Genomic DNA, 23,172 nt, shown 5'->3' on the forward strand with positions numbered 1-23,172 from the left:
ATGTCCTTTAATTGATTATTTTGTGAAAATACCCATTCCTTCCATATTTTCAAAGAAGTAATTAAGCTCATTAATGATAAAAAAATTCGACTTTCTATTATTAATTAATTTTTAGTTTGTTTCCTCTCTCTATGACAAAAATTAATAGGTAGAATCATAAATTTCATACCATTTTCAGGAATTAAGATATACTTTTATCATATTCCCATGTTTGTTGAAAATGTTTTCAAAAATAGTTTTTAAAAAACAATTTATACATTTGATGTCTTCCAAAACACTTTTTATTTATTTATTTGTAATAACCTATTTTTTGAAAATAAATAAAAATAATTAAAATATGTTCTCCACTTCTCCAAAAAAACCATATTTTTAGAACAAATTTTTTAGAAAAAACAGTTCTCAAACATTATCTTAGTTGGAAAATAAATTTGGTACTCAGTGGCTCCAAAACGACCCTTACAAATTCAAGAACACCCAACACTGCTTTAAAAGGCGTGCTAACTAGTTGAATGGAAATCACTAACATAACTTTTACTGCACCTTATGCCTTTCAAACTATGAAACACTGCAATGACCAGTAACATGCTCCCTCAGACAACAACCTGGTCATTTGGGAGGGTGAGAATTTTGGAGACAACCACAACATTTTCCATTTCTTTCTCTACCTTTTTTGGGCTTACAGAGAGTACATTAGCAAGGTTTTTCAACCGGTTGCATTCAAGAAAAGATCTAGCAGATAAAACTGATTTTTAAAAAATGATGAGAAATTCCACGTATTTGAAATATCAGTACGATACAGTAGTAATAACCCTAGCCACCGCTGTTAGTAATGCAGAGGTCATTTGATGGATTTGTTGAGCCCAGTTACAGCTAAGCCTCCCACTCACTGATCTCTGAAAGGTAATAGCTGCGGCTCAGTAATTTACAGAAAGGAAGAGCTACACATCAGGCATCAATGAATCGGATGTCAAAGGTGTTGGGATGGATCTGCCACACATTCAAGGCTGCATATTCCTCCAAGCATTCTTTCAACTGGGCTTCACTGTAACCCTATTCAAAACCAAACACCTCAAACAGTCAGGATTTAACGGATAATAGCAGAGAATTGAATCTTGATTGTGATGGACTACTACAATCATTACAAACGGAAGCTATCAGCAGGTAAGCCGGCACCCAATCTTTAGTCTGGCTTAACATCTGTCATTATGTCTGAGGCAGGGGCCTTTGGGATTTTGGTTTTGTTCTTTTTTGGGGATGTGGCAGGACATCAGTCCTTGCACAGCAAGTGCTGGCCAATTGGAATGGTTGTAACTTGTAGAGGAAGAAAAGCCCATATTGTCCGTGGCATATAATCAATTAGAAGTCCGGCATTGGGATATGCCAGTCAAATCAAAAGCCAATCTAACAGAATTTATATATTTGCTAGAGGCAAAAAAACAGTAAGAATCTTGCCAGGTTTCAACTTGTATAGATACAAGTCAGTTAAAAATGGGTCAGGACTTGAATTCAATTTGATTCAGATCCAATTGTGAAGAAGTTACTAGTTAAGAAATACAAATTCAATCCAGATGTGTGAACTGTGATAACAGAATCAAACTTGAAACTATATTGAACCACCCTGGTTAAAGAGCCACCTACCATTCATAACAGGTCTGTATAACATGAATTAAATAATCAAATGAGGATAATTTAGAAATTTCATACTACATGCAGTATTGGCAACTCCAGAAAACTATCAACAATCAATCATGTGTCATGCAATTTGGAAGTTTCAAATTTGTTACTGCATTTGAAGTTGGATCAACTTATATCCTGTTCCAGTTGGTTCAACCGCTGTTAAGTTATTCCCAGAACCACTTTATCCTAATATTTCAGGGAAATATTCTTTCATCCGAAAGTTTTCCAATCTTGTCATTGTGTCTATTTCATGGCATTAAAATATATTCAACCTTTTATATGAAATTTTATATTTCTATTATTTCCTAGTTTTAAGTTTTTTTAATCATTTTTTGACACTAGTCAGGAGGTAAAACTGGAAACCGTTTTATGGTTAAGTCTTATTTATAAAAGCACTACATAGTCAATCTACCATATTTAATTTTGGAATGTTGAGGACCAACCTTTCTAGAAATCCAATTCAGTGCATGGGCATAGCTCAAGTCCATCCTGTTACTCCTTGCAGCTTCATCGCGCAAGATTGAATAGATATCAGAGATAGCATCAAGACCAGATTTCTGGCGATCATCAGAGTACAAAGAGAATTTTGACATTTGCATTAACCTAAGTGCTTCATCCACATCACTCTGTGCCACAGTTTCTGAAAATCGAAGTCTTGCTAGTGCCTGTACACAAATGGATTATTTCAAGATCTAATGATACTTGTCCAAGAGATACCATATGAAAGTCTATGCCCCCAGCCTAAAGGTCAAAATTTAGTATTCATTTCTGATCTGACTAGCTAGATAAAAAACCAAAATTAAGACAAAATGCCCCTGCTTGAGTCAAGAAATCCAGGAAGGGACATCCCAAATAGTTTGGTATGTCCTGCCTTTGCCCCACCCAACCAAACCTGACATAACATAATTTCTTGAGACCCTCTACTCCATCCTAACAGGTGGCAATACCAAATGATGTAGGATATCATCTATATACAAGTATTAAAACAATTCCAAAGTAGGACTTACAGCTGATATCCGGAGAATGCTAAGCAGAGTTCTCACAGTTGTATAGGAATGGGGACTACTTGATTTGGCTTCTTCTTGCCGAATGCCAGAGTACGCACTAGCAATATACTCCTCTAGCTCCTTTGGAACACAGGGAGAAATTCTTCTGGCAGCTGAAATATAAGCCCTAGAAACCAGAAGAATAAACCAGATTTAACTGGGATAAGGAAAAAATCCATATTATGGAGAAAATTTGATTTTTATATTGGTAACTTGCAAGAGGATCATGTTATTAGGAGAGTTGATCCTTGATTTTTTAATGTATTTTGAATTTGTGACTTAAATTAATGAAAGTAAAAGTTATTTTGAAAGAAACAGATGATCAAAAAAGTCCTCTCATAATCTGAAGCAAAACCTGGCAGTGAGAAGCAACAAAACCAATTAAAGATCTGATATTATATGTGGCTTTACGAGAAGATACATAAAAATAAAAACCATATCCACTGAAATGCACAAAACACCTTGATGTTAAGGTTGTTACATTTTTTTTTTTAGCAGCATCATTTCCTAAAAAAAAAAGCATAAGAAAATAATTAAGAATAAATAAGCACTGGTTTGATGAAATGTACCAATGGTCCTAGTTCTAGTGATCCAGCATCTCATAGAGCAGAATGCATGGAAATTTTATATAATATGGTTTAAATACCATAATATGAGGATTCATGATGTCAAAATCTGAGAGCTAAGTAATCTGGTAGATAATACTGAATACATAAAAGCAAGTATATGCATTACACTTGATAGATGGTTCTAGAGATTTACCGAAGAATAGATGGCTCAAGTGGAGTAAACCCAAGAGCAGGTGATTCTTTATTCTTGTGGACATAAACAACATGCCTAGCCATTTCAAGATCGCTGTCCATATCTGCTCGATCGAGGATCAACCACAAAAGATCAAATCTTGATAGAAGAGCTGGAGGGAGATTAATATTTTCGGCAGGAGTTCTCCTTAGGTCATATCTTCCCCTTTTAACACAAAAGCACACAATTTATTTATGCAATAAATCTGAGTTTGCACATAGACTAGTTTATTCAACAAAAATTAGATTATCTTATTTTGAAGCAGTAAAATTGCCACATATTTAGAAGACATACTACCAGATGAAAAGCGAAAAGGGGATGCCATGAGCACATAAAAATACTCAATAAAATGCAGGAATGATTTATACCAGGCTGGATTGGCAGCAGCAAGAACAGCAGTTCTTGCATTCAGAGATGTAGTGATTCCAGCCTTGGCAATGCTAACAGTCTGCTGCTCCATTACTTCATGAATTGCTGTGCGATCTGAATCTTCCATCTTGTCAAACTCATCAATTGCACATATGCCCATATCGGCAAGAACCTGAAATGAATAATACATCTATTAAGTAACTCCTTGAGAAACTGCTAAATTAGAGAGCTGGGGTTTTAGTGGCAATTATTCACAGCTAAGCTATTCTATATGAATCCAGAAATTTTATTGATTGCCATTAAATGTTTCTGGTTCAACCAAGATCATTGCATGTTATCCTCTTCAGATATGACTGTTGCAACATGACACAAGTACAGTGTCCATATTTCTATGCCGCTTCACAAATGTACAAATGAACAAAATTTGGACCTGCTTGAACAGAAAGAATTGACTACCACAAAAATTGGTAACTATCCTCACCAGTGCTCCCCCTTCCAGGACCATTTCATTTGTTACAGGATCCTTCTGAACAGCAGCAGTTAGACCAACTCCACTGCTTCCTCTGCCAGTGGTATACACTCCCCTAGGTGCAACATTGATTATATGCTTAAGAAGTTGACTTTTAGCAACCCCAGGATCACCCATCAAACAAATATGTAAATCTCCTCTTATCTGCAATCCAAAGAGGGATATTATAACCATGTGCGCTGCAATTTTATAGTACTAAATGTCCACAATCTGTTCAGTTGATTGGAGCAGGATTCAGTCTGTCCAACCACATGATTAAGTCATCCAAGTAACATGATGTATTACCTTCATTCCATCTTTCAACTTCCTGTGAGGAGCGCCTACAAGGAGAAGAAGTAGAGCCTTCTTGACATCTTCATGTCCAAAAATTTCAGGTGCTAATGATCGAGCCAACTTATTATATATATCACCATCCTCAGCTAAGCGTGCAATTTGTTCTTCCTCATCTCGTCTAAGTTCATACCTATCATAGAAAACAACTATCATGAGTTTAAAAGAGAGCAAAGGTAAATTTTGTTTCAAATTGAAGAAAAAGGATCAACGGCGGGCAATTTGGTGACTCCCTTGATTACAAGAATTGAATTGATGGAGAATTAGAAAATAGCTTACTCCTCATATTTTTTCTTGAAATGGGTTACAGACATGGCCTCTAAGTATGTATCTGCAACTAAGCCAGCACGCATTGCTCTGAATCCAGTATAAGGAATGGGAAGAAAAATCCCTGATAATTCAACAACATCACCAGGAGCAACCTGATGTAGTTGAAGAAGGAACAGTTAAAACTCAAGAAATCAGCAGCACATAACCAGGTGATTTAGAAAGAACAAGTGAAAAACCTCCTTGCAAAAAGGAAAAGGGGAACTTCGAGACTATGATTTATTTACAGTGTTTAGTTATTCGCTTCAGATTCCAACATAGGGCTCTGAACTTATGAAGACAGCCACAGCTTCATTTAAATGTGCCACTTTTTAACCTTGGAACTGATGATTTTAATAGGAGGAACTGATTTCTATTCTGCAATGATTTAGTAATTTCTATTGATTGATCTGTGGAGCAGTCAGCTACTGAGGTAAATCTTTTTTCTTAGGAAAAAGAAAAAAATATTGTTCAAGTTTCTCCTCAAAAGGTTCATCAAATTAACAACAAAACCCACCAACCTTTCTCGTGAGTTCTCCCCTGAGATGAACAGTCATTGTCCTTGGAATATGGCCTTTTGGAACATGTTCAGCTAACTCTTGAATCTTGGCCTGTAATTAAACCACATCAATTTTAGAAAGATCATGCTCCTGCTAAATATGGATACAGTATTAGGACAAGGAAATTGAGTGAGGAAAGAACCTCCTGAAACTTCAAAAACTTTGAGGCTCTGAGTTGAAGGATGATGTTCCCCTTTGTCCTATTTGTCTGGCAGCGTGTGGATGGACACTCAAACAGGGGCATGAAGACTCGAGCAGTTACTTCCTACACTCAATAAGAGGATAAATCAATCACAGGAAAAAATTTTAAAAATTGAAAAAAAAAAACACCAAATCAAGTACACCTCATAATACACTTTTTTTTATTAAAAATAATAATAATATTGATGGATTACAATGATAGTTTAACATCAGAGTTTACTTAAACTTTTGTTTTTTTAACATATAATACAATATTGTGAAGTTAAAGGCAATAGGCTATTGTAAAATTCCAAGTTTTCCTTTTCATTTCCTACTACTTCTCAGCAATCAAATGGGTCATAAGATGGCTCAAGTGAAACTGAAACACAAGAACATCTGAAAAGCCTTCAAATATATCATGATAAGAACATATTGTGCTGGAGATGTAAAAAGGTAGGTTTGACCGTAGTTGGAAAAACCTTGTTTTCACTTACCTGGTAAATTTCGAACCCACAATCTTCACATGTATACACTGCCACCTGCATCAATGGCTTGACATCCGAACACCGCGTAACAATGCCAGATATCCTGACAAGCTGGCCAATATATGATGCTTTCACCTCCCTGATTGTAAATGGCCGTTCCTTTGAAGATGCTCTGATATAAACTTCACTGCAATCCAGAAGGATTACACATTAGGGAAATAAAATATTTACAATATGAAAAAGAGATTTCTAATGCCCCAGAACACAGAAATTTTTCTAGACAACAGGGAGTTATATAATAGATTGCATTTGCAGCAAAAGCAGTGAATAACTTTATTCAACGTAATGACAAATACTTAAAAAACTATTCCAAGTTGTGAGTCATCTTAAAATCAGCTTGTACTAAAAAATTACAACAAATCCTACATACTCGCACAATATTCAAGGTTCATCTCAACACATTAACTTATGAACACTATGTTATGCTCCACTTATCATAACTTCAAATTTCAGCAACAATTATCTAAGTTGAACAAAAAAACACCCCTTCCAAACCGAACAAATAGTAAACAAAGTAGTTATTACATTCCAGTATCAGCGCTAATATTTAATCAACATTTCAAATTCTATTGAGACCACATCATACCCACAGCACAACAAATTCAGCATTCCACTTTAGACAATCAATTCTCACTCATGCAACCAAATTGTTCATTATTGAAAGTCATAACTGAGCAAGAATAGAGTATGGTAAGAAAAAGGTCATCCCTTCAAACTTACTAGAAACGTTTAATCTCCGGAGGCATCTTCTGCCGTGGATCAGCACCATCTACATTTTCCGTTCCCTCCTCAGACCTTTGTGTCATCAGAATATCATGATCATCGTCTAGGAAGGCCTCTGTGGGCTCCGGCATGAGCTCATCAATAGCGTCAGCAAATATTCCAATATATCGCCGAGTATTTTCAGTGACCCGCCTAAGAAAGTCTTCGTCCACGTCTTTGTACTAATGAAACAAATGCAGGGAAGGAACAAAACAAGGGGTTTGACAATGAACATTAAAGGTATATAACAAAAGGATATCAAAGAAAATTGGGAGAATATTTTACATTAAATAGGTCCTCAAGCTCGATCTGGATGGCGCGACTTTTGCGGTTGGCGACTTCTTGCTGCAACAAAAAGAAAAATTAGGGAAATGCTTCGCAAGTAAATCAAAATGGTCACATTCTTGTCTTTAATTTCTTTTTCTTTTTCCTTTCCATTTTTTTTACTAAGGCTGTTTCTTTTGACTAAAAATGCTACCAGAAAAAAAAAATTCAGGCAAAAGAAAACCAAAAAACAAAAAACCCTGTTAGGCTCCATTTCAATCCATCAATATTTTTACGAGAAAAACGATCTTTTATAATTAGATCAAAAGGAAGAGGCGATTCTATTTACGGAACAATTTTCACACGGAAATATTTTCCTGCTGAAAAAACGGTTCCTAAGGAAGTCCGTGTTCCTTTAGAATTAAAAAACATGAAAAACTCATCTTGATGGAGCCAAACAGACGTCTAATACGAAAAAACCGAGATTCAAAATCTTCATTTCCTCCGTCATAGGTTTCCGATGCGTCTTTGTTATTTAGGAGAGAAAAAAGGGGGGAAATAGTTGAAGAACTCACAAAGATTTTTATGTATTTGGCTTCGCCAAACGCATCGGCGAAATTCGAGAGAAAATCCTTCGCGAAGGCTGCAGGAAAAAATATATATATATGAAAAACCGTCGCATCAGAGAGAGTGAAAGTGAGAATGAGATCGAGGAAGACGAAGCCGAAGGCTTACCCTTGTCACCGGCGAAGTCGAGATCCTTCATGATTCACCTTCCTAGAGCAAGAGCCGAGCGAGCGAGCGAGAGAAATGATGAGAACTGGCGGCAAAACAATGGAGAAAAGGGGAGTTTTGGCGGGAAAAGGAGGGAGGCAGGCGAGCTATTCTATGTGGTGGGGTGTATTATAACAACGGAGTGGATAGTGCCACGTGTACGGTAGTGATCGAAGCTAGTTTATGTGTGAAAAATAATAAAAAGGTCAATTATATTGTGGCTGCTGGGATTCGAGCCCAGGTCTCTACGGCCACAACGTAGAATTCTTACCACTAAACTACAGCCACTAGCGGTGTTATCCACCATCATGTTTTATATAATATAACGTTTCTTCTCAATACTCACTTAGTGCTCCCCCATTCAGTCTTACAAGTTACATCTATTATGAAAAAAAATATCAAAGAAAGAATGGGAGTGGAGGAAAATCGAACTCGGGCTAAACCGTGAGCTGAGTTACTATTTGGGTCTAGCCAAGCCTGTATTTCAAAATAGAAACTCAAAGTCCAGCCCAATGAGCTCGAGTTTAGGCTCTGGGCTTAGTCCACTAGTTTGGGTTCAGACCTAAGTTTTCTGCCTTAACCTATTTTATTAATTTTTTTCAATTTTATAAATAAGAAACATAATATTTTTGTATGTGTGTTTAAATTTAAAATGCAATAAAAAAAATTTAAATATAAAGAGAGGACCCAAATTTTTATGCTGTATAGAGATAATTCAGATGCAGTGAATTATACGATATAGAAAAGAAAATGTGATCATTGACGTCGTGTTGGGGATGGTGAAAGAAATAATAATAATTAATAATAAGGCTCATGGGGTTGCAATATTGCATGGAATTTGAATTGTAACTCATAAAATCAGAATAATGTTGATGTGTTTGAATGATGAAAAAAAAAAGGAATAGAACTAGCTTGTGGGGGAATTGAAACAATATATGGCATATAAAGAAAGTACACTATTAAACTATTGATTGCAATTGCCATGACATAGACAATTTTTGAATTATTAAAAATTTGGGCAGTTAAACCAATTGCAGGGAGTTGAGTGGGCCTAGTCCAATTACGAGCTTTTCGGACGGGCATTGGGTAAACCAATTAGGCCAGGCTTAGGGCGGATCTTGAAAATAAAAGAGGGGCCAAAACATGCCATACCTTAATTGGGCTTAAGTCGGGCTTGGACCTTTTGGGCCTTTTTCGGACTTCGGGCTAGCCAGTTAGATTTTGGACTTTAAGGTGATATTTACACCCCTACTCGAAGCCGAAAGGAGATATTCTTTTTCTTGTTTTCTTTTTTTGATACGTTTAAAGCCGAGAAGGAGATAGAACTAGAACTCTTTGCTTTGTTGATAGAAAGCCCGGGGATGTCTGGAGCTTCCTCTCAAATTTTCTTAACTATAAACGATGAACAAGTGAAAACAAATAAAGAGCAAAGCTTCGGGAGACAGACAAAAGATCCGAAGCCAATCTCTATGCCATTGACCACAGTACAACGAAAAAACCACTGTTAGTACATTGAAATAACAATAATAGAAAAGCTATGTGATGTGTCCTCATTATCATCGGACATGCAATTCCAAATACAGATAAGTTCATCAGCTTGGAGCCTAGGAGGCGCTGGCATTGTCCTGGCCCATGCATGGAGATACAATCAGTATATGATAATGCACTAATCAGTATAGGCCAGCAGGACACAATCAGTACCAGGCCAGCGGAGCTGATGCCTGTAATAAGACACTCAAATAACTGAAGAAAATAATGTTTCAGCAAAGTTACAGCTTTCTGGACACAAGTTTGAGGACTTGACCCTGAGAGAGCCAACAGATGTATCTCAAATTTCCCAGCTGTATGATTAATCAATTGTAGGAGGAATTAGAGGTTTGTAGAAACATCCTCAGGTGATCTGTAACCATATGTGACCCACACAAAGCTTCAAATAGTTCATCTGAATCTACAAAAATGAATATCTAAGTTAGCAGAAACTCTCTGAAAATTGATTTGTCAAATTTGAAATTTGGGTATAGAGAATGGGAATGGAAAATCAATTCTATTCGCATCTGTTAATGTCGTTCAATTGTTTTATAGAATGGGAATAGGAATAAAAAATCCATCAATATAAAAACCAAACTCCACTCTCACTAGGATTTTGATTTCTCTCTTCTAAATGATATTGTGATTCACCTCGATTCCCATCCTATCTCCATTCCCATTCCCATATACCAAATGCACCCTGTAGGATGTGAAATTATGTAAGGCATAGTCCCAGCAGTGGCAACTGAAAGGTTTGCCAATTTTACCTTCCACGTTTTATGAAGAAACTGCAGTCTGTTCCTTTGTTTTTGCCAACTTTGCTTGTATAAGTTTGTCCAAGATAGGGGGCTCCAGGGGAATAGGGTCCAGACATCGCTCAGCAGCAGAAACAATCACCTGTCAAAACAAAAGAAGCACCTAACAGCACTGAGATGCAGTTCTAACGCCAAGAATGACAAACCTGAGGATCTCATAGCTTAAGACAGCCAATTACATTTTGGCTTGGAGAGGTCAGGAGTTTAAAATTCATGTGAGCATTAGTACATACAATCACGGTGGTGTCCAACCCGCACAACAGTGGGATTGGCCCAATTGGGTGCAGGATTAGGTTGGTTTCTTGTATCTTTTGGGAACAAAAGGATACTAATAGCAGCTGTCAACATTTTGTCCATTAAAAAACAAGACATTGATAGTGATCTCAGCATTTGGCTTGAATCAGGTTTCTTGTATCTTTTGCAAACAAAACAACACCAATAGTATAACTGTCTCAATTTGTGGGCTTGCAAGCAAATAACTAAGGGAAAGAAAAATAAATAAAATAAAAACAAAAAAGAGAAAGAGCATAAAAGAGAACCACTACAGAGAACTTACCTCATCCAGCAGGAAGTCAATGGCAGCTTCGTCTTCAACAATTTCCTTCAAAGGAACTCTCAGGAACTGAATATCCAACTGAATTTGCTGCAATCCACTCCGGTTAAAAGTTTGAAGTCTGACAAATTCATGCAAACTCTTGAGACAAAGCTTTACGACAGTTGTTACAACTGACTCCTGCAATTTACAAGCACACTCCTTCATTTCATTCCAACACCAATACCAATTATTTAAAATGGCACCACCAGTAATCATACCTGTGTGTATTCAACTTTTGTAAAAATCTCCATTTTTTGCTTAAACAACTTTGCTAGATGGCTTTCCAGAAGCTGGCTCCGGGCCCTTTGGGTATTTGACCTGGTTATTTTATCATCTCTTAATGGATTACTACGTGATGAGGTTGTGCTCCCATTGCTATCAGTCCGGTGATGTTTTCGGTGGAGTCCTTGGGGTAAAATCTGCTTTACTTCAGTTCTTATTGCTTCCAACTACGGCAGGAGAAATTCAAGTGAAGTTCAGTATTTCAATCATAGCTTTCTTGTTTTTCTTCCTTGAGAAATTGTTATATATAGGTCCATGCATAATGCTTATAAAAGTTTGTATAATCATCAAATCAAATAAAAATTAAATAAAAAGCAACCAACATCCATTAAAAATTTATCCTATCATAACTTAAAGAGTTCATGAGATTAAAACCTTAAATGAAAAACAATAGATGCACTGACCTCTTGAAGAAACAAATCGACAAACATATGGACTTCTCTGGGCTCCTTGTGCTGTTAAATATTCGGCAGAACAATTAGAAAAGAAATGGATATCAAAATTTTCACATGCTAGAAATTTCTTTTAAACTCAAGGACTGTGGTTAATTGTACTAACCTTCACCCAGTTTGGGGTTGTGAACCTCTTCCTCAAAAGAACTGATATTTTTTGAGTCCTCATATTTATATACTGAAAAAAAGAAAAAAGAAAAAAAAAACTGTAAAGTTAGCCAATGATTCAAACAAACTATATTCTAAAATTCCTATTGATTAACCCAAAGAACAGAAGCCATTCACATTTCACATCATAGACCTTTTTTTTCTGACAAGCAAAAGAGAAGTAAATGACTTAATAGAAGTGGCTAAGAAAAAGGAGTCATAGCCCAAGTACACACATTGTATACAGGCCACAATTTTACTTCGTAGATATAGAGAACTTCTTCTTGGATAGCAGCTACACTTTGCCAAACTGACATCCACTTAAACGAAAACATTATATGTTACTTCTGTTAATGCTAGAACCACATTCTTGCCGTCATGTCATAAAACCTATTGATGGCTCATCATTATTGCCATTACTTTATCCTCCCATCTGGCTTGACGACAAGAACTCTCTTTTCACATTCTGAAACACCTAATCCAGATTGACTAAATATCAACTAATATCACATTCTTTTAGAAAACCCTGGATAGAATTTGCAGAAAGAAGCAGCAGAATTTTCCAAAATGGATCTTTAACCCTGGAACTAGCCCCTCAGAAACATTGTCTACTACAAATGGTGGAGAGAAGAAAATTAACCAATTGATATACCAAAATGAAGGGAAAAATCCAGGATATGAATGGCATTAAAAACAAATAAAAAGAAAAGAAAATCCTGAGATACAAACTTTCAAAAATAATACCAACAAAAAATTTGATAATAAACTGAACAAAAGAAAAGAATCACATGCACAAGTGTCTGTTTGCACATGCAATGGAGTGACATGTTATGCAACCACCTAAAAATTCTAAAACCTAATGAATGAAATTGCAAAAGAAAACCAAGGTATAATGTAGTGTAAACATTCCTATACCCAAAATCTCGATCAAAAGCATTCTTTCAAACCTGGTCAGGTAAACTTGTTATACTGAATCTAGAGACGATGGTTTTACAATTTCCAACAGAAACAGGAAATGCAATGTCTAGGGAACAAGAAAATGTCACTTCAAGATGAAGCCAAGTTCCATAAGAATCAGAAAAGTATAGCAGAATCCTTTAGATGCATGTACACAATGAGTTGAAATTGGGTTTTGTTGATTATAGACTCAATTGTAATACAAAAAAGTCAAACGCTTTCAGTAAAGAACTGATTTGTCTTGAAAATAGAAACCATATCATCTTATATGAAATTCTCTGCGAGCAACAGTACATAGCCCGCAGGGCTTAGGCACATAGCCCAGAATAAAATTTCTGCAGTGTGAAATAGGCCAACAGGCTAACAAAACAGACAATGTTGATGTTGCAAACCTTCAAAAGGCTTTAAGTATCAATGGACTCCACATCTACAGTAGCCACTAGGACAACCCAATGCAAAACATGGAAACATTGTCAGTTCAAAGTCTAGAGAAGTTTTCACACGTACAAGGTGCAGGAACTTTTCACCGGCTGATCGAAATATTCGACAAATTTCTCCAGGAACAAAGGCAGGACCATTTTCATAGCCTCGAACACCACCACCAGAAAAGGAAGCTGCTATTTCCTGACAAAGAGAAGACTAAATTTTGAATGTACTGCCGAGAATATGAAGGCCTATAATTATGATAAATAAAATTTGATGAAGGAATATATCATATAGCAATCTGGTGGCTCCTTGCCTCGGTAATTCTTGGGATAGCACTTTGTTCGATGAAAACAGAGAGCTGAGCGAGTACAAGAACAAGGCCTGCAAGAAACTTTTCCCCTTGTGTTCCCTCTGTCAAACCCTGATGTTCACTAATTGAATGATTTTTTCCGGAAAGTGACAGAAATTGGTCATTGAGACTTCCGAAAAAGTCTTGAAATCCTTCTTGAACCCAATCAATAATGAAGTCTCTCAGTTTCACCAGCAGTCCTAGGTTGTCATCAAGAAGCTGACGGAAGTCCTACAATAAACAAACAGGATGAGAGAAAGAGAGAGGTACACTAATGATCAAATCATCAAAAGCCATGGTTTGGGGGGGAAAAGTGAAATTAGTTTAAGCAATTGTGTGTGTGAGAGAGAGAGAGAGAGACTCGCATATGTGTAAATGATAGCAGAAACTAAATTCTATGGTGCGACAGGTGGGAGGAAATTTGTTTTAGCACTTAGAGAGAGAAAGAGAGAGAGAGAGAGCCATAACACCCCAGACCACCCTGGTGGATCTGACAGCTTTGGTGGTAGTGCAACAGCAAGTTACTTTACATGAATAAAGTATGCATATGGAAATTGTCAACTGATTCTACATGTATAAACAGGTGTAGTTTTCATGGCCATGCATCATATATTTTTACCAGTAAGATGGCCATGCTGCCTTGAATTACTGCCTTCTTGCTTCCCTCCAGTGAAACCTGCAAAGGATGTTCTTCTCCGGCCCCTTCCTTTTGTTTAGTTTGGACCTTTGTAAGGGCATCTGCCAATCAAACAGAATTTAGCTAAGAACTTTTTTCTATTTCTTATGATCGTGTATTTATGATGTTTATGTTTCAGACAACCATTAATCAAATTCCAAAACCTTCAGAGTCTGCATCATTGTTCAATTCTTCCTTTTAGTGTTACTATTCCTCCTTTTAGAGTCATTATTCCTTTCTACGCAAAAAATGTCATCTATCCTAATATAGCAAGCATTGCCTTGTATACATCATGTATACTTTAGGCGCTTTTAATACAATTGCTTTACTTATCAGAAAAAAAAAAAAAAAAGCAAGCATTGATTTGGATCTTTCAATTTCTTTCTTGCTTTCTGTCTTTTTGCTTGCCTTCAGAGACACCTGCAAAGGGTGTTTGTTTTCCTACCCCTTCTGTCTACTTTGGACTTTCTAAGAGCACCTTGACCTGCCTACCAAAAGAGAATTTAACTAAGACCTTTTTCAATTCCTAACATTGCACATTTAATCAAATGAATGTTTTCTTAATCAAAAGTACTAAATCAATTCATTTCAAAACCATTAGTGGTTCTTCTAGTTAATGAGTCTCATTTCATTCTTGATTCTTTTTTTTAATATTACCATCCTTTTCCCCTGACAAACTACCATAAGTGCTATGACATGCAAGCATTGATTTGAATTTCTTAAAATTTCTTTTAAAAGAAACTTCTTGAAACTCGTAACAGTAAGAATAATCTGAGACTTCATGTAGGAGATGATTCCTTAATTTCTTTTCTCTGAAAAAAAATTATCAAAACTCTTTAACAGTAAGAATAACCTGAGACATTGAGTAGGAGATTAGAAAACGTGCTAGCAACATACTGTTTAACAGCAACATGGGCAGCCTGAAACCATATAAGATGAATCAGCACACCAAATCTTCATCATGAACAACTTAACAGACAGATGTCAATCCAAATAACACAAGCACAAATAGATGCACGAAGAGAATTATGATCAATGAAAATGAAAAAAGAAAACCTCCAGAGAAAAATCAGAGAGAGCGGCCTCAGGTAAAACTTCTTCCATCAGAAGCACATCTGTCCAAATAACTCCTGCACTAACAAAGGCAATCAATTGAATATTTTAAGAATTTGTATCCAGATTGCAATACAAGAAAGTATCTGGCCATTACATAAAATTTAAATTTCACAAAATAAAGACAAGTAGCAATAATGGAATAAAATTGCCAGTGGGACAAATACTTCAGAAACAAAAAGAAGGTTGAATTTATTTCATTATTAATACTTAACAAAATTATTACTGGCCAAGTATCATCATCTCTTCATGGATTGTCAAAAGAAGCTGTTTTGAGTTGAGAACTAAGTATTGTATATAGCCATGGAATCAAAGTTGCACTACGTACATTGGCAGATGAATGCATGAATGTGATTCAAAAGGGAGCATGTTAACTTTTATGCAGAAAAAAGGGTCAAGGATGTGTGTCATGTGGTGGTAGAGGATGACTTCAAATGTAAACAAGTGATGATGTTATAGCAGATACGTTGTGTTTAGAGCACCAATATGACGAAGATTAGATCAACTCATGATGTAATAACAGATATGCAGTACTTACGAAGGATTCCAAGTAGATCAGATGAACTAATCTGCTTCCTTATTTGTTGCTGAGTGGATTCAAAATGCCTAAAGAAACAAAATCCAGTTATGGAACAGTTAGAGAAAGCAAGAGACGGAACAGATAATTTACAAGTTCAAAAAAAAACTTCAATAATTCATCCATACTTGGTAACCAGATCTTGTGCAAGTTTGATTAGTTGATCTTCTGAATCAGGAAATATTAATCGATAAGCATGGACAGCCTCCACAAACTCACGGGTAGAAGCCTTGGTTCAGAAAATTGTATAATTTCTCATCAATTTGATGACATAAGAAAGAAAAGAAAAAATCTAACTGCAAACAATAACGGGAGATTGCCACAAAGGCCAGAAATCGATTTTCTTTAGGTAGATAAGGAAACGTGGCAATGCTACTTTTTTCTGCTTACTTCATGTGCAGTTCCAGGAAGTGCATCAGAAGAACTTCCTTGTTTGGAAGGTTCATCAGAATCTAGAGAAGTGGTGCTTATTGCTCTAGAGTTAAGCTGAAGGGTTATAAGGTATTTTTCCAAAGTTTCAAGTAGCTTTGCCTTCAAGCTGTCCACCTGTCAAAATTGGGCAAACTGTCATTGTATTTACATCAATGTACAGACAAACACATGAAAAATAAAAAGGACTATGTCAATTTACTTGCATGTAGAAGAATCTGTGTGATCTTTTTTTTTCTTTACAGGAAATAGAAATTAAAAGGTGCCTAACAAAATGGGGCACTACCCTACCACACAAGTATACAAGGCACCAGGGCAGAAAAAGAAGAAGGCCAATACAAACCACCCACCCCATAGCAGCTCAAGCAAAGGCCAATAAAAGCCACCCACCCCATAGTAGCTCAAGCAAAGACATTAAGTAGATATTCACTGCAACAGAGAGCTCTGTGAACCTTCAAAATTGTTCTACTCCCCTCTTTTCATATAGTTTAAGACAAGCATGAAGGAGTCATTTTCCGATCTACCTTCTACTTTGATACATGAAACTAGCTTGCAACCCATTAAGGACATAATTAACCTTCCTGGAAAGGACCCAAGACAACCCAGATAAGGAAAATACTATATAACCCAAAGATTGGACACATTCACAATGAATTAGAAGCTGATCAACCAACTTTTCCTATTATTTGAAGAGACAACATCAGTTCACCAAAATCCAACCCCTTCCTGTTAGATGTTCAATTGGGAGAATTCTATCCTGAGCCACCTCCAAGAAATGAAGTTAAACATAACCCCGCACCTTAGAGGGCCAAATGTCTCTAGCTGGAAAGTGCAGGTACTTTCTGGCATAAGGACTAGTAGTAGGACTTTACTAAGAAAATGCATTTCCTGGAAGCTCTGTTAACCAACTTATCATCAAGTTAGCATGAATATGCGCTGAGCTCAAAGGGCATAAAAGCTCTTCCACCATCTCCATCTCCCAATCAAAAGAATTCCTCCTAAACCTAGGATTCCATCAAGCTACCATCCCCATCCCTAAATTCCAATGATCCGCCATCCAAGCCACTCTATGAACAACTAAAGAGTACATAACCAGGAAATAATCCTTTAGAGTCAACTTTCTACACCATGTATCTGTCCAAAATTTTGTCCGGAGCCCATTGCCAATGGAAAAAATAACTCTTGAAAATCTTCCTATTCTCTGTCTGTGGCTTTCTAGAGGCTACATCCATAAGCCATCCTGCCAATCCTAGAGCACCAACCCCCCACTATCTCTCCATGCTCCCATAATGACTCTCCTCCACAAGCTATCTTGCTCACCAATAGACTTCTATAACCATTTCCTAAGCAACACCTTATTCAACATAGGTACCCTTATAATAGCCAAACCTCCTCTTTTCATCTCAAAACACACCACATCTCATCTGAACCTCTATTTAAATCCTTTTTAATGGTTTACTCTCTCATAGAGTGAATCCTTTTCGATGGCTTACTCTCTCATAGAACCTCTATTTGAATCCTTTTAATTCTACGCTGCACTTTCCTTAGAATCATGGAAGATGCATAAAGTAAATTGGAAGATTGGACAGTATACTTTCAACAAAGTAAATGCGTTACCCTTTGAGAAGTACAACTTTTTCCAGGATGTCAATCTTTCCTTAAACCTTCCTTTTACAACATTCCAAACCACAAAGCACTTAAAAGAGACCACAAAGGCAAACCCCATATATTTGGTAATAGGTGGCCCACTCTCCACCAAACTTCACAGCCAAACTGCCCTACATCATCCACTGCTCACATTGAAAGAAGCTCATTCTTTTCCAAATTGATTTCTAAAGCCAAAACAGCTTATAAAGCACAACACCACCCATTTTAGATATAACCACAACTCATTGCTAGCCTCTAAAAAGAAGGGAATCATCTTCACAAAGAAATGTGAGATTTCAATCCTGCCACTTCTTTTCTTCCTACTTGAAACTGTTAAGAACCACCTCTATCCTGCTTAGTTCATAATACAAATCAAAATCTCCTTCACCAGAATAAATAAATAAAGAGAGAGCAAATGTCGCTGCCTCAACCCTCTCACACTCTGAGAAAAAAAAAAAAAACAGGTAGAATTCCAATTAACTAATACTAATAAACAAATGGTCAAAATGCAAAACTTATTTCAATTAATATGTTTTTACACGGAGCCCCTATTACTCATCATCAAAAGAAGGAAATTACATTTCAGATAACTTAAGCCTTCTTGATGCCATTTGCAAGCCACCATTGCTCTCGAACATTTGTTTTGGAGTCAATGGCCTCATTAGCTATGAGACTAGTGCCCCAGATTTGAATACTTAAGGATATTTTGGGAGTCAAAAACATCCTCATTGATGATTTTGTAGAGGTTTTTTGCCAACACTTTAAGCAAGTAACAAATAATCTCAACAGACATAACAGAATATCATGCAGCACCAAACCTGAAAATTCAACTGCTTAAGAAGCACCACAGCCTCAGCTCTTACTTGCACAGATTCAGAGTCTAAGCATACCTTTTCCTGAAAGGGGAAAAATTATCCAACTAAGAGACCATTTTTATCCGGATTAGCAAAAGCACAAGAAGTGGGGATAAAAAATATTAATGTTTTAATCAGCAAAAGGTTCATGAATGCACAAGGAAGCAGAAGAAAAAGAAGACGATGATGATGATGAATCAAAAGAAAAACAACCTTATTTGAAGATCTCGCAGATATACTCACAAGCCCAGGTGACAATTTTTAGCACCTAGAATCCATATAAACACTATACTTGAAATATACATTTGCTTACTATCAATGAAGATTTGTGACATGGACATCTAGCACGTCCACTCCTCTAGTATTCAGCAACACTGATGAGCATAAATACAACTGCCTAGTATATAATCTGACCTTTTTTCAAATAAACATTAAAATTAAAAATATTATAAATAATGTTGAGTGAACCTGCAAGTTTTTTATGATAATAGACATTGCTTCTTCAGATGCTCTCTTACAATCCTGGAATGATGAGTCCCCATATGCCTATTGAATAAAAAAAGAACATGTCACTAATGAGTAGAATTCTCAATATGAAGTTGATAACAATGATATCATGTCAAGAAAACAAACAAAGATAAATTGCTTCAGCCACTGAAGGAACAGGTAAGAAGACAGTCACCTCAAAAATCGGCATGGCTCCAGTATAAAACCTGACTGCATCAGCATAAGCTTCGGATTTAATACATTTTCCAAGCCTAGTAGGTAGATCATATATGAACTGCTCTTTTCCACAGAAGATGAAATCTGTGTAACTCATACATGGCCAAACACCAAAACTTACATAAAGTATTGAACATCAAATAAGATTATTTCCGACCGATTGAAAATCTAACCATAAAAATGTTTCATCATGAGCCATAGCCTCAATATCTTTCTAAACAACTATAAAACAAAAATACCAACTTCAATAATGTATCATTTTTTTTTTTTTTTTGTTAGGTAATAATGTATCATTATTTTTGGAAATCATCTTACCAGCAAATAGTTATTACTATTAACTGGCAAGTATCTTTCAATCAACGGGTCTACAGTTCAATTATGGAAGTTTACAGGGCATTACTTACAGGAGAACTAGCTAGGTCACTGCCAACTTTGTTTGCATGACAATGGTACAAACCGTATCGCAAGATATTTATTTCAATTCTTTGCACATTGATCAATCTCTAGAAGTCAATGCTCTTACAAAGATGTCATTCCACTACACGAGAAATAGCAACACTACACATTGACTAGTAAATTTTAATACCTGAACTTTCCGAAGAAGATTTCGTGTTCGATGCAATTTCTCTATATGTTCTCTTTTCTCAAAAAGAGAGGTATTAACCCCATCACTTCTAGATTGAACAGACATTATCTGCAATATGGGTGTAGCCAATTACCTCTTGTTCACATTCTTTTTATTGAAAGAGTGAGCACAAAATTGATTGAAATAAAAATTATCCAAGCACCTTCTTAAGCAGCTGTTCCATATTTGCTTCCATGCCTACGATGTTATTTTTCATCCTATTCAAAGATGCAGATAAACAAGAGTGTTTAAGTAATATCTGTATATATATTTATCTCATCAAAAGTTCTTAGCTAACCATACATAAACTGGAACCAAAAAATTTCACATAATCTAAAGTGTAGACAAGATGCTCCACTAAATGTACTAGTTATGTCTAAAAGATGCAACAACAAAAAAGAATAACAAAAAATGGTTAATTTCATTTACCTCCCTTGAGGTTTTGGTTAAATACATCTAACTCCCTTAAGTTTGAAATTTCATCATGCACCTCCCTTATTTTAAATAAGAGGAGAGATGAGTGAAAATAAGAAATGAAAAGGATAAGGAAGGTATTTGATGAAATTTCAAACCTATGGAGGTTAGATGAATTTGGCCGAAACCTCATGGGAGGTGAATGAAATTAACCCAAAAAAAAAAAAAATGGATAATGAGATAGAGGACAGATAATACTGTTTCCCATAATGCAAAATGTCAAACATGGAGATTGAAAATCCGCAAGCCTGTAATGAGGTACTGAGGAGCATGCATTTCGTCATCAGCTAGGTGTATGGATCCACAAGAGTACTCTTTACAAACTATGTATTTTGCTTGTGCATGGCTTCTATGCCTAGTGTGTATATGGGTTGTGCCTTTTTCTGTTAGGGACTTTTATTGTTGTTGTTATTGTTATATAGGCATTTTATAATTCATTTATACCTATTTGCCTATTGAAAAAATAAAGAAAATAAAATTCAACTATGTAAAAAAGGGAACATTACCTTTTAATTGTCTCAGTGGCACTGATAAACTTGTTGTAATTTTCATACACTAACATCTGCAAGTCAGTGTCAAGATTTTTTATCTCAGCTGCCATTTCAACATGTCTTTGAAGAAGTCCTTCCAAATTTGATTTTTGTGCCTTCACATACAAATGAAGCAAATATTATTATATAAGAAGATTATAGAAAACTACAGGTAAGCAACAAGGATACCAAGCTCACTGCTGGACCCCTACCTTCGACAACATAAAACGATGCAGTGCGACTGGAAAATGTTTAGATCCATTGAACAATTTATTAATTTAGAACAGTGAGAAATCATGGAACAGTGAAAGAATGTGTAACTAAACTAAAATAAAGGGAATCTTTGTTTCCCAGGTTGTCTGCCAGCATCGGAACTTGTGGTGTCCAAATTTCTCTAATCACTTAAAAGCATTTCGATCTTATCCTCGCTTAATTCAGAATAGGGAAAAGTTAAGACACTCTGCAGGAATGTGAAACTAGACTTAGCCAATGCTCATGCATTGGAACTTCCAGGCCTAAATAAAGGGAGCTCTTTTTTTTTTTCCAGATTTTCAGTGTCCAAATTTCTCTAATTCTTAAATGTATTTTGATCTCATCACTTGCAGAAATTCGTGATCTTGAATATCTGCAAGTACATCAGTATCTCGACATCTCTAGCATCTACGAGTGTCATTCCAACGATATTTCTATGTTTTGCTTCTAATCTTCAACCAATATCTATTCAATATCTCCGCGATTTCATACCTCAATTCGTTATTAATATCCAATTCCTTCCAATGCAAATTAAGAGCAACAACCAAAAAAATTCACAGAAACCAAAAATTACGAACTCATATTCCCACCCAATATACATGTCACAATCTCTTAATACAATTTTGAATTCAGTTCCATGAGGTAACAGAACACAATTCACATTCTGAATCAGATTTAAAACATCAGACCCCTAATTCCAACCAAAACCTCATGCACAGATCTGAAAAAACAATGAGATCGTGAGCCTTGTGCGTACCAGAAGATTCATGTACTGATCGGCATCGAAGGAAGTCGTGTTGATGGCGTCTAGCGAAACGTACTTGGAAGAAGTATTCGAGGCCGTTGAAGGATCTGGAGCGTAGAAGCTCGATAGCAGATCTCTCATTCTCTTCGCTTTGTCGTCCAGTGGAATATCGTCGGCAGCCATTTTCGAATATCCTTGTGCGCGTTCTAGGGTTTCGATTTCGCTGTTCTGGAAGTTGAATTAGAGTCGAAACGGAGATGGAGTAGACGATGAAGTGGATTTAACAGGGGTCAGCTTCTGGCTTCAGCAACGACGTCGTTTGAGCTAAAACGATGACGTTTTACTCGTTGGCACCAGTAGTTCGGTGAGTCGAGCTATGCAAACAGTCGTCGGGGGGAAATGGGATCCTCCACCGTGGCCTCTTGACGTGGCAATGCCATGTCGATATTTCTAGAGTTTGTAGATATGAGCCACGGCATTTGATTAACATTTATTATTAAAATTCGGGATGATTTTATGAAGCATTTTTAACTTAAAAATTGTTGTTAATTAAGATTATGTTTAGTTCCCATATAATGTGAAGAAGAAGTTAAAATAAAGAGGAAATGTGAAAAATAGATAATATATATATATATATATATATATATATATATATATATATATATATATATATATATATATATATTTAAAATCGATAATTTATTTTATATATTACTTCAAACTTATTTTATTTATTTTTTATCTTTTATATAAATATTAAATAATTTAAAATATATGTAAATTTCTAATTAATTTTAATTATATTTTATTTTATTTCATATTTTTTATATTAAA

At 35.9% G+C, this 23,172-nt stretch overlaps 2 protein-coding genes and 1 non-coding gene across 4 annotated transcripts; all 3 read right to left on the reverse strand.

Moving 5' to 3' along the window:
* Positions 1–730: 730 nt before the first annotated feature.
* LOC100267599 (DNA replication licensing factor MCM7) lies at positions 731–8,226 on the reverse strand. The gene is made up of 15 exons (XM_002276293.5): positions 8,105–8,226; positions 7,945–8,012; positions 7,391–7,450; positions 7,064–7,287; positions 6,293–6,470; positions 5,761–5,883; positions 5,580–5,669; positions 5,032–5,174; positions 4,708–4,885; positions 4,375–4,566; positions 3,893–4,065; positions 3,486–3,689; positions 2,685–2,850; positions 2,121–2,342; positions 731–1,050 (listed from the first exon to the last, which is right to left on the reverse strand). The coding sequence occupies exons 1-15, from the start codon at positions 8,133–8,135 to the stop codon at positions 946–948; spliced, it is 2,157 nt and encodes a 718-aa protein (XP_002276329.1). The 5' UTR covers positions 8,136–8,226; the 3' UTR covers positions 731–945.
* Positions 8,227–8,359: 133 nt separating this feature from the next.
* TRNAH-GUG (transfer RNA histidin (anticodon GUG)) lies at positions 8,360–8,431 on the reverse strand. Its single transcript has one exon. It is a non-coding gene; the product is annotated as a tRNA-His (tRNA).
* Positions 8,432–9,593: 1,162 nt separating this feature from the next.
* Positions 9,594–22,794, reverse strand: LOC100262446 (vacuolar protein sorting-associated protein 51 homolog). Of its 2 annotated transcripts, none has more exons than XM_002276360.5 (21): positions 22,351–22,794; positions 21,318–21,457; positions 20,501–20,555; positions 20,299–20,406; positions 19,672–19,770; positions 19,458–19,535; positions 18,954–19,031; positions 16,450–16,605; positions 16,188–16,288; positions 16,021–16,088; positions 15,426–15,499; positions 15,223–15,289; positions 14,313–14,431; positions 13,658–13,924; positions 13,426–13,542; positions 11,921–11,992; positions 11,767–11,817; positions 11,299–11,529; positions 11,042–11,218; positions 10,438–10,567; positions 9,594–10,091 (listed from the first exon to the last, which is right to left on the reverse strand). In XM_002276360.5, the coding sequence occupies exons 1-20, from the start codon at positions 22,519–22,521 to the stop codon at positions 10,448–10,450; spliced, it is 2,349 nt and encodes a 782-aa protein (XP_002276396.2). In that variant the 5' UTR covers positions 22,522–22,794; the 3' UTR covers positions 9,594–10,091; positions 10,438–10,447. The 2 variants fall into 2 exon arrangements, with proteins under 2 accessions (XP_002276396.2, XP_010652240.1); XM_010653938.3 differs by lacking the exon at positions 9,594–10,091 and adding an exon at positions 10,162–10,370.
* Positions 22,795–23,172: the final 378 nt, after the last annotated feature.

The sequence above is a fragment of the Vitis vinifera genome, chromosome 7 (genome assembly GCF_030704535.1).
Source record: "Vitis vinifera cultivar Pinot Noir 40024 chromosome 7, ASM3070453v1".
Lineage (NCBI taxonomy): Eukaryota > Viridiplantae > Streptophyta > Magnoliopsida > Vitales > Vitaceae > Vitis > Vitis vinifera.

What these genes read in the sequence shown, in the direction of transcription:
- LOC100267599 (XM_002276293.5), bottom strand. Translation starts at nt 8,135, where the DNA reads ATGAAGGATCTCGACTTCGCCGGTGACAAGG. An exon ending in CCGGAGATTAAACGTTTCTA is followed by an intron (nt 6,471 to 7,063) that starts GTAAGTTTGAAG and finishes TCTGGATTGCAG; the next exon opens with TGAAGTTTATATCAGAGCAT. An exon ending in GGGGAGAACTCACGAGAAAG is followed by an intron (nt 5,175 to 5,579) that starts GTTGGTGGGTTT and finishes CAACTACATCAG; the next exon opens with GTTGCTCCTGGTGATGTTGT.
- LOC100262446 (XM_002276360.5), bottom strand. Translation starts at nt 22,521, where the DNA reads ATGGCTGCCGACGATATTCCACTGGACGACAAAGCGAAGAGAATGAGA. An exon ending in ATCAGTACATGAATCTTCTG is followed by an intron (nt 21,458 to 22,350) that starts GTACGCACAAGG and finishes TTGTATGTGAAG; the next exon opens with GCACAAAAATCAAATTTGGA. An exon ending in ATCTTCTTCGGAAAGTTCAG is followed by an intron (nt 19,771 to 20,298) that starts GTATTAAAATTT and finishes GGAAAAGAGCAG; the next exon opens with TTCATATATGATCTACCTAC.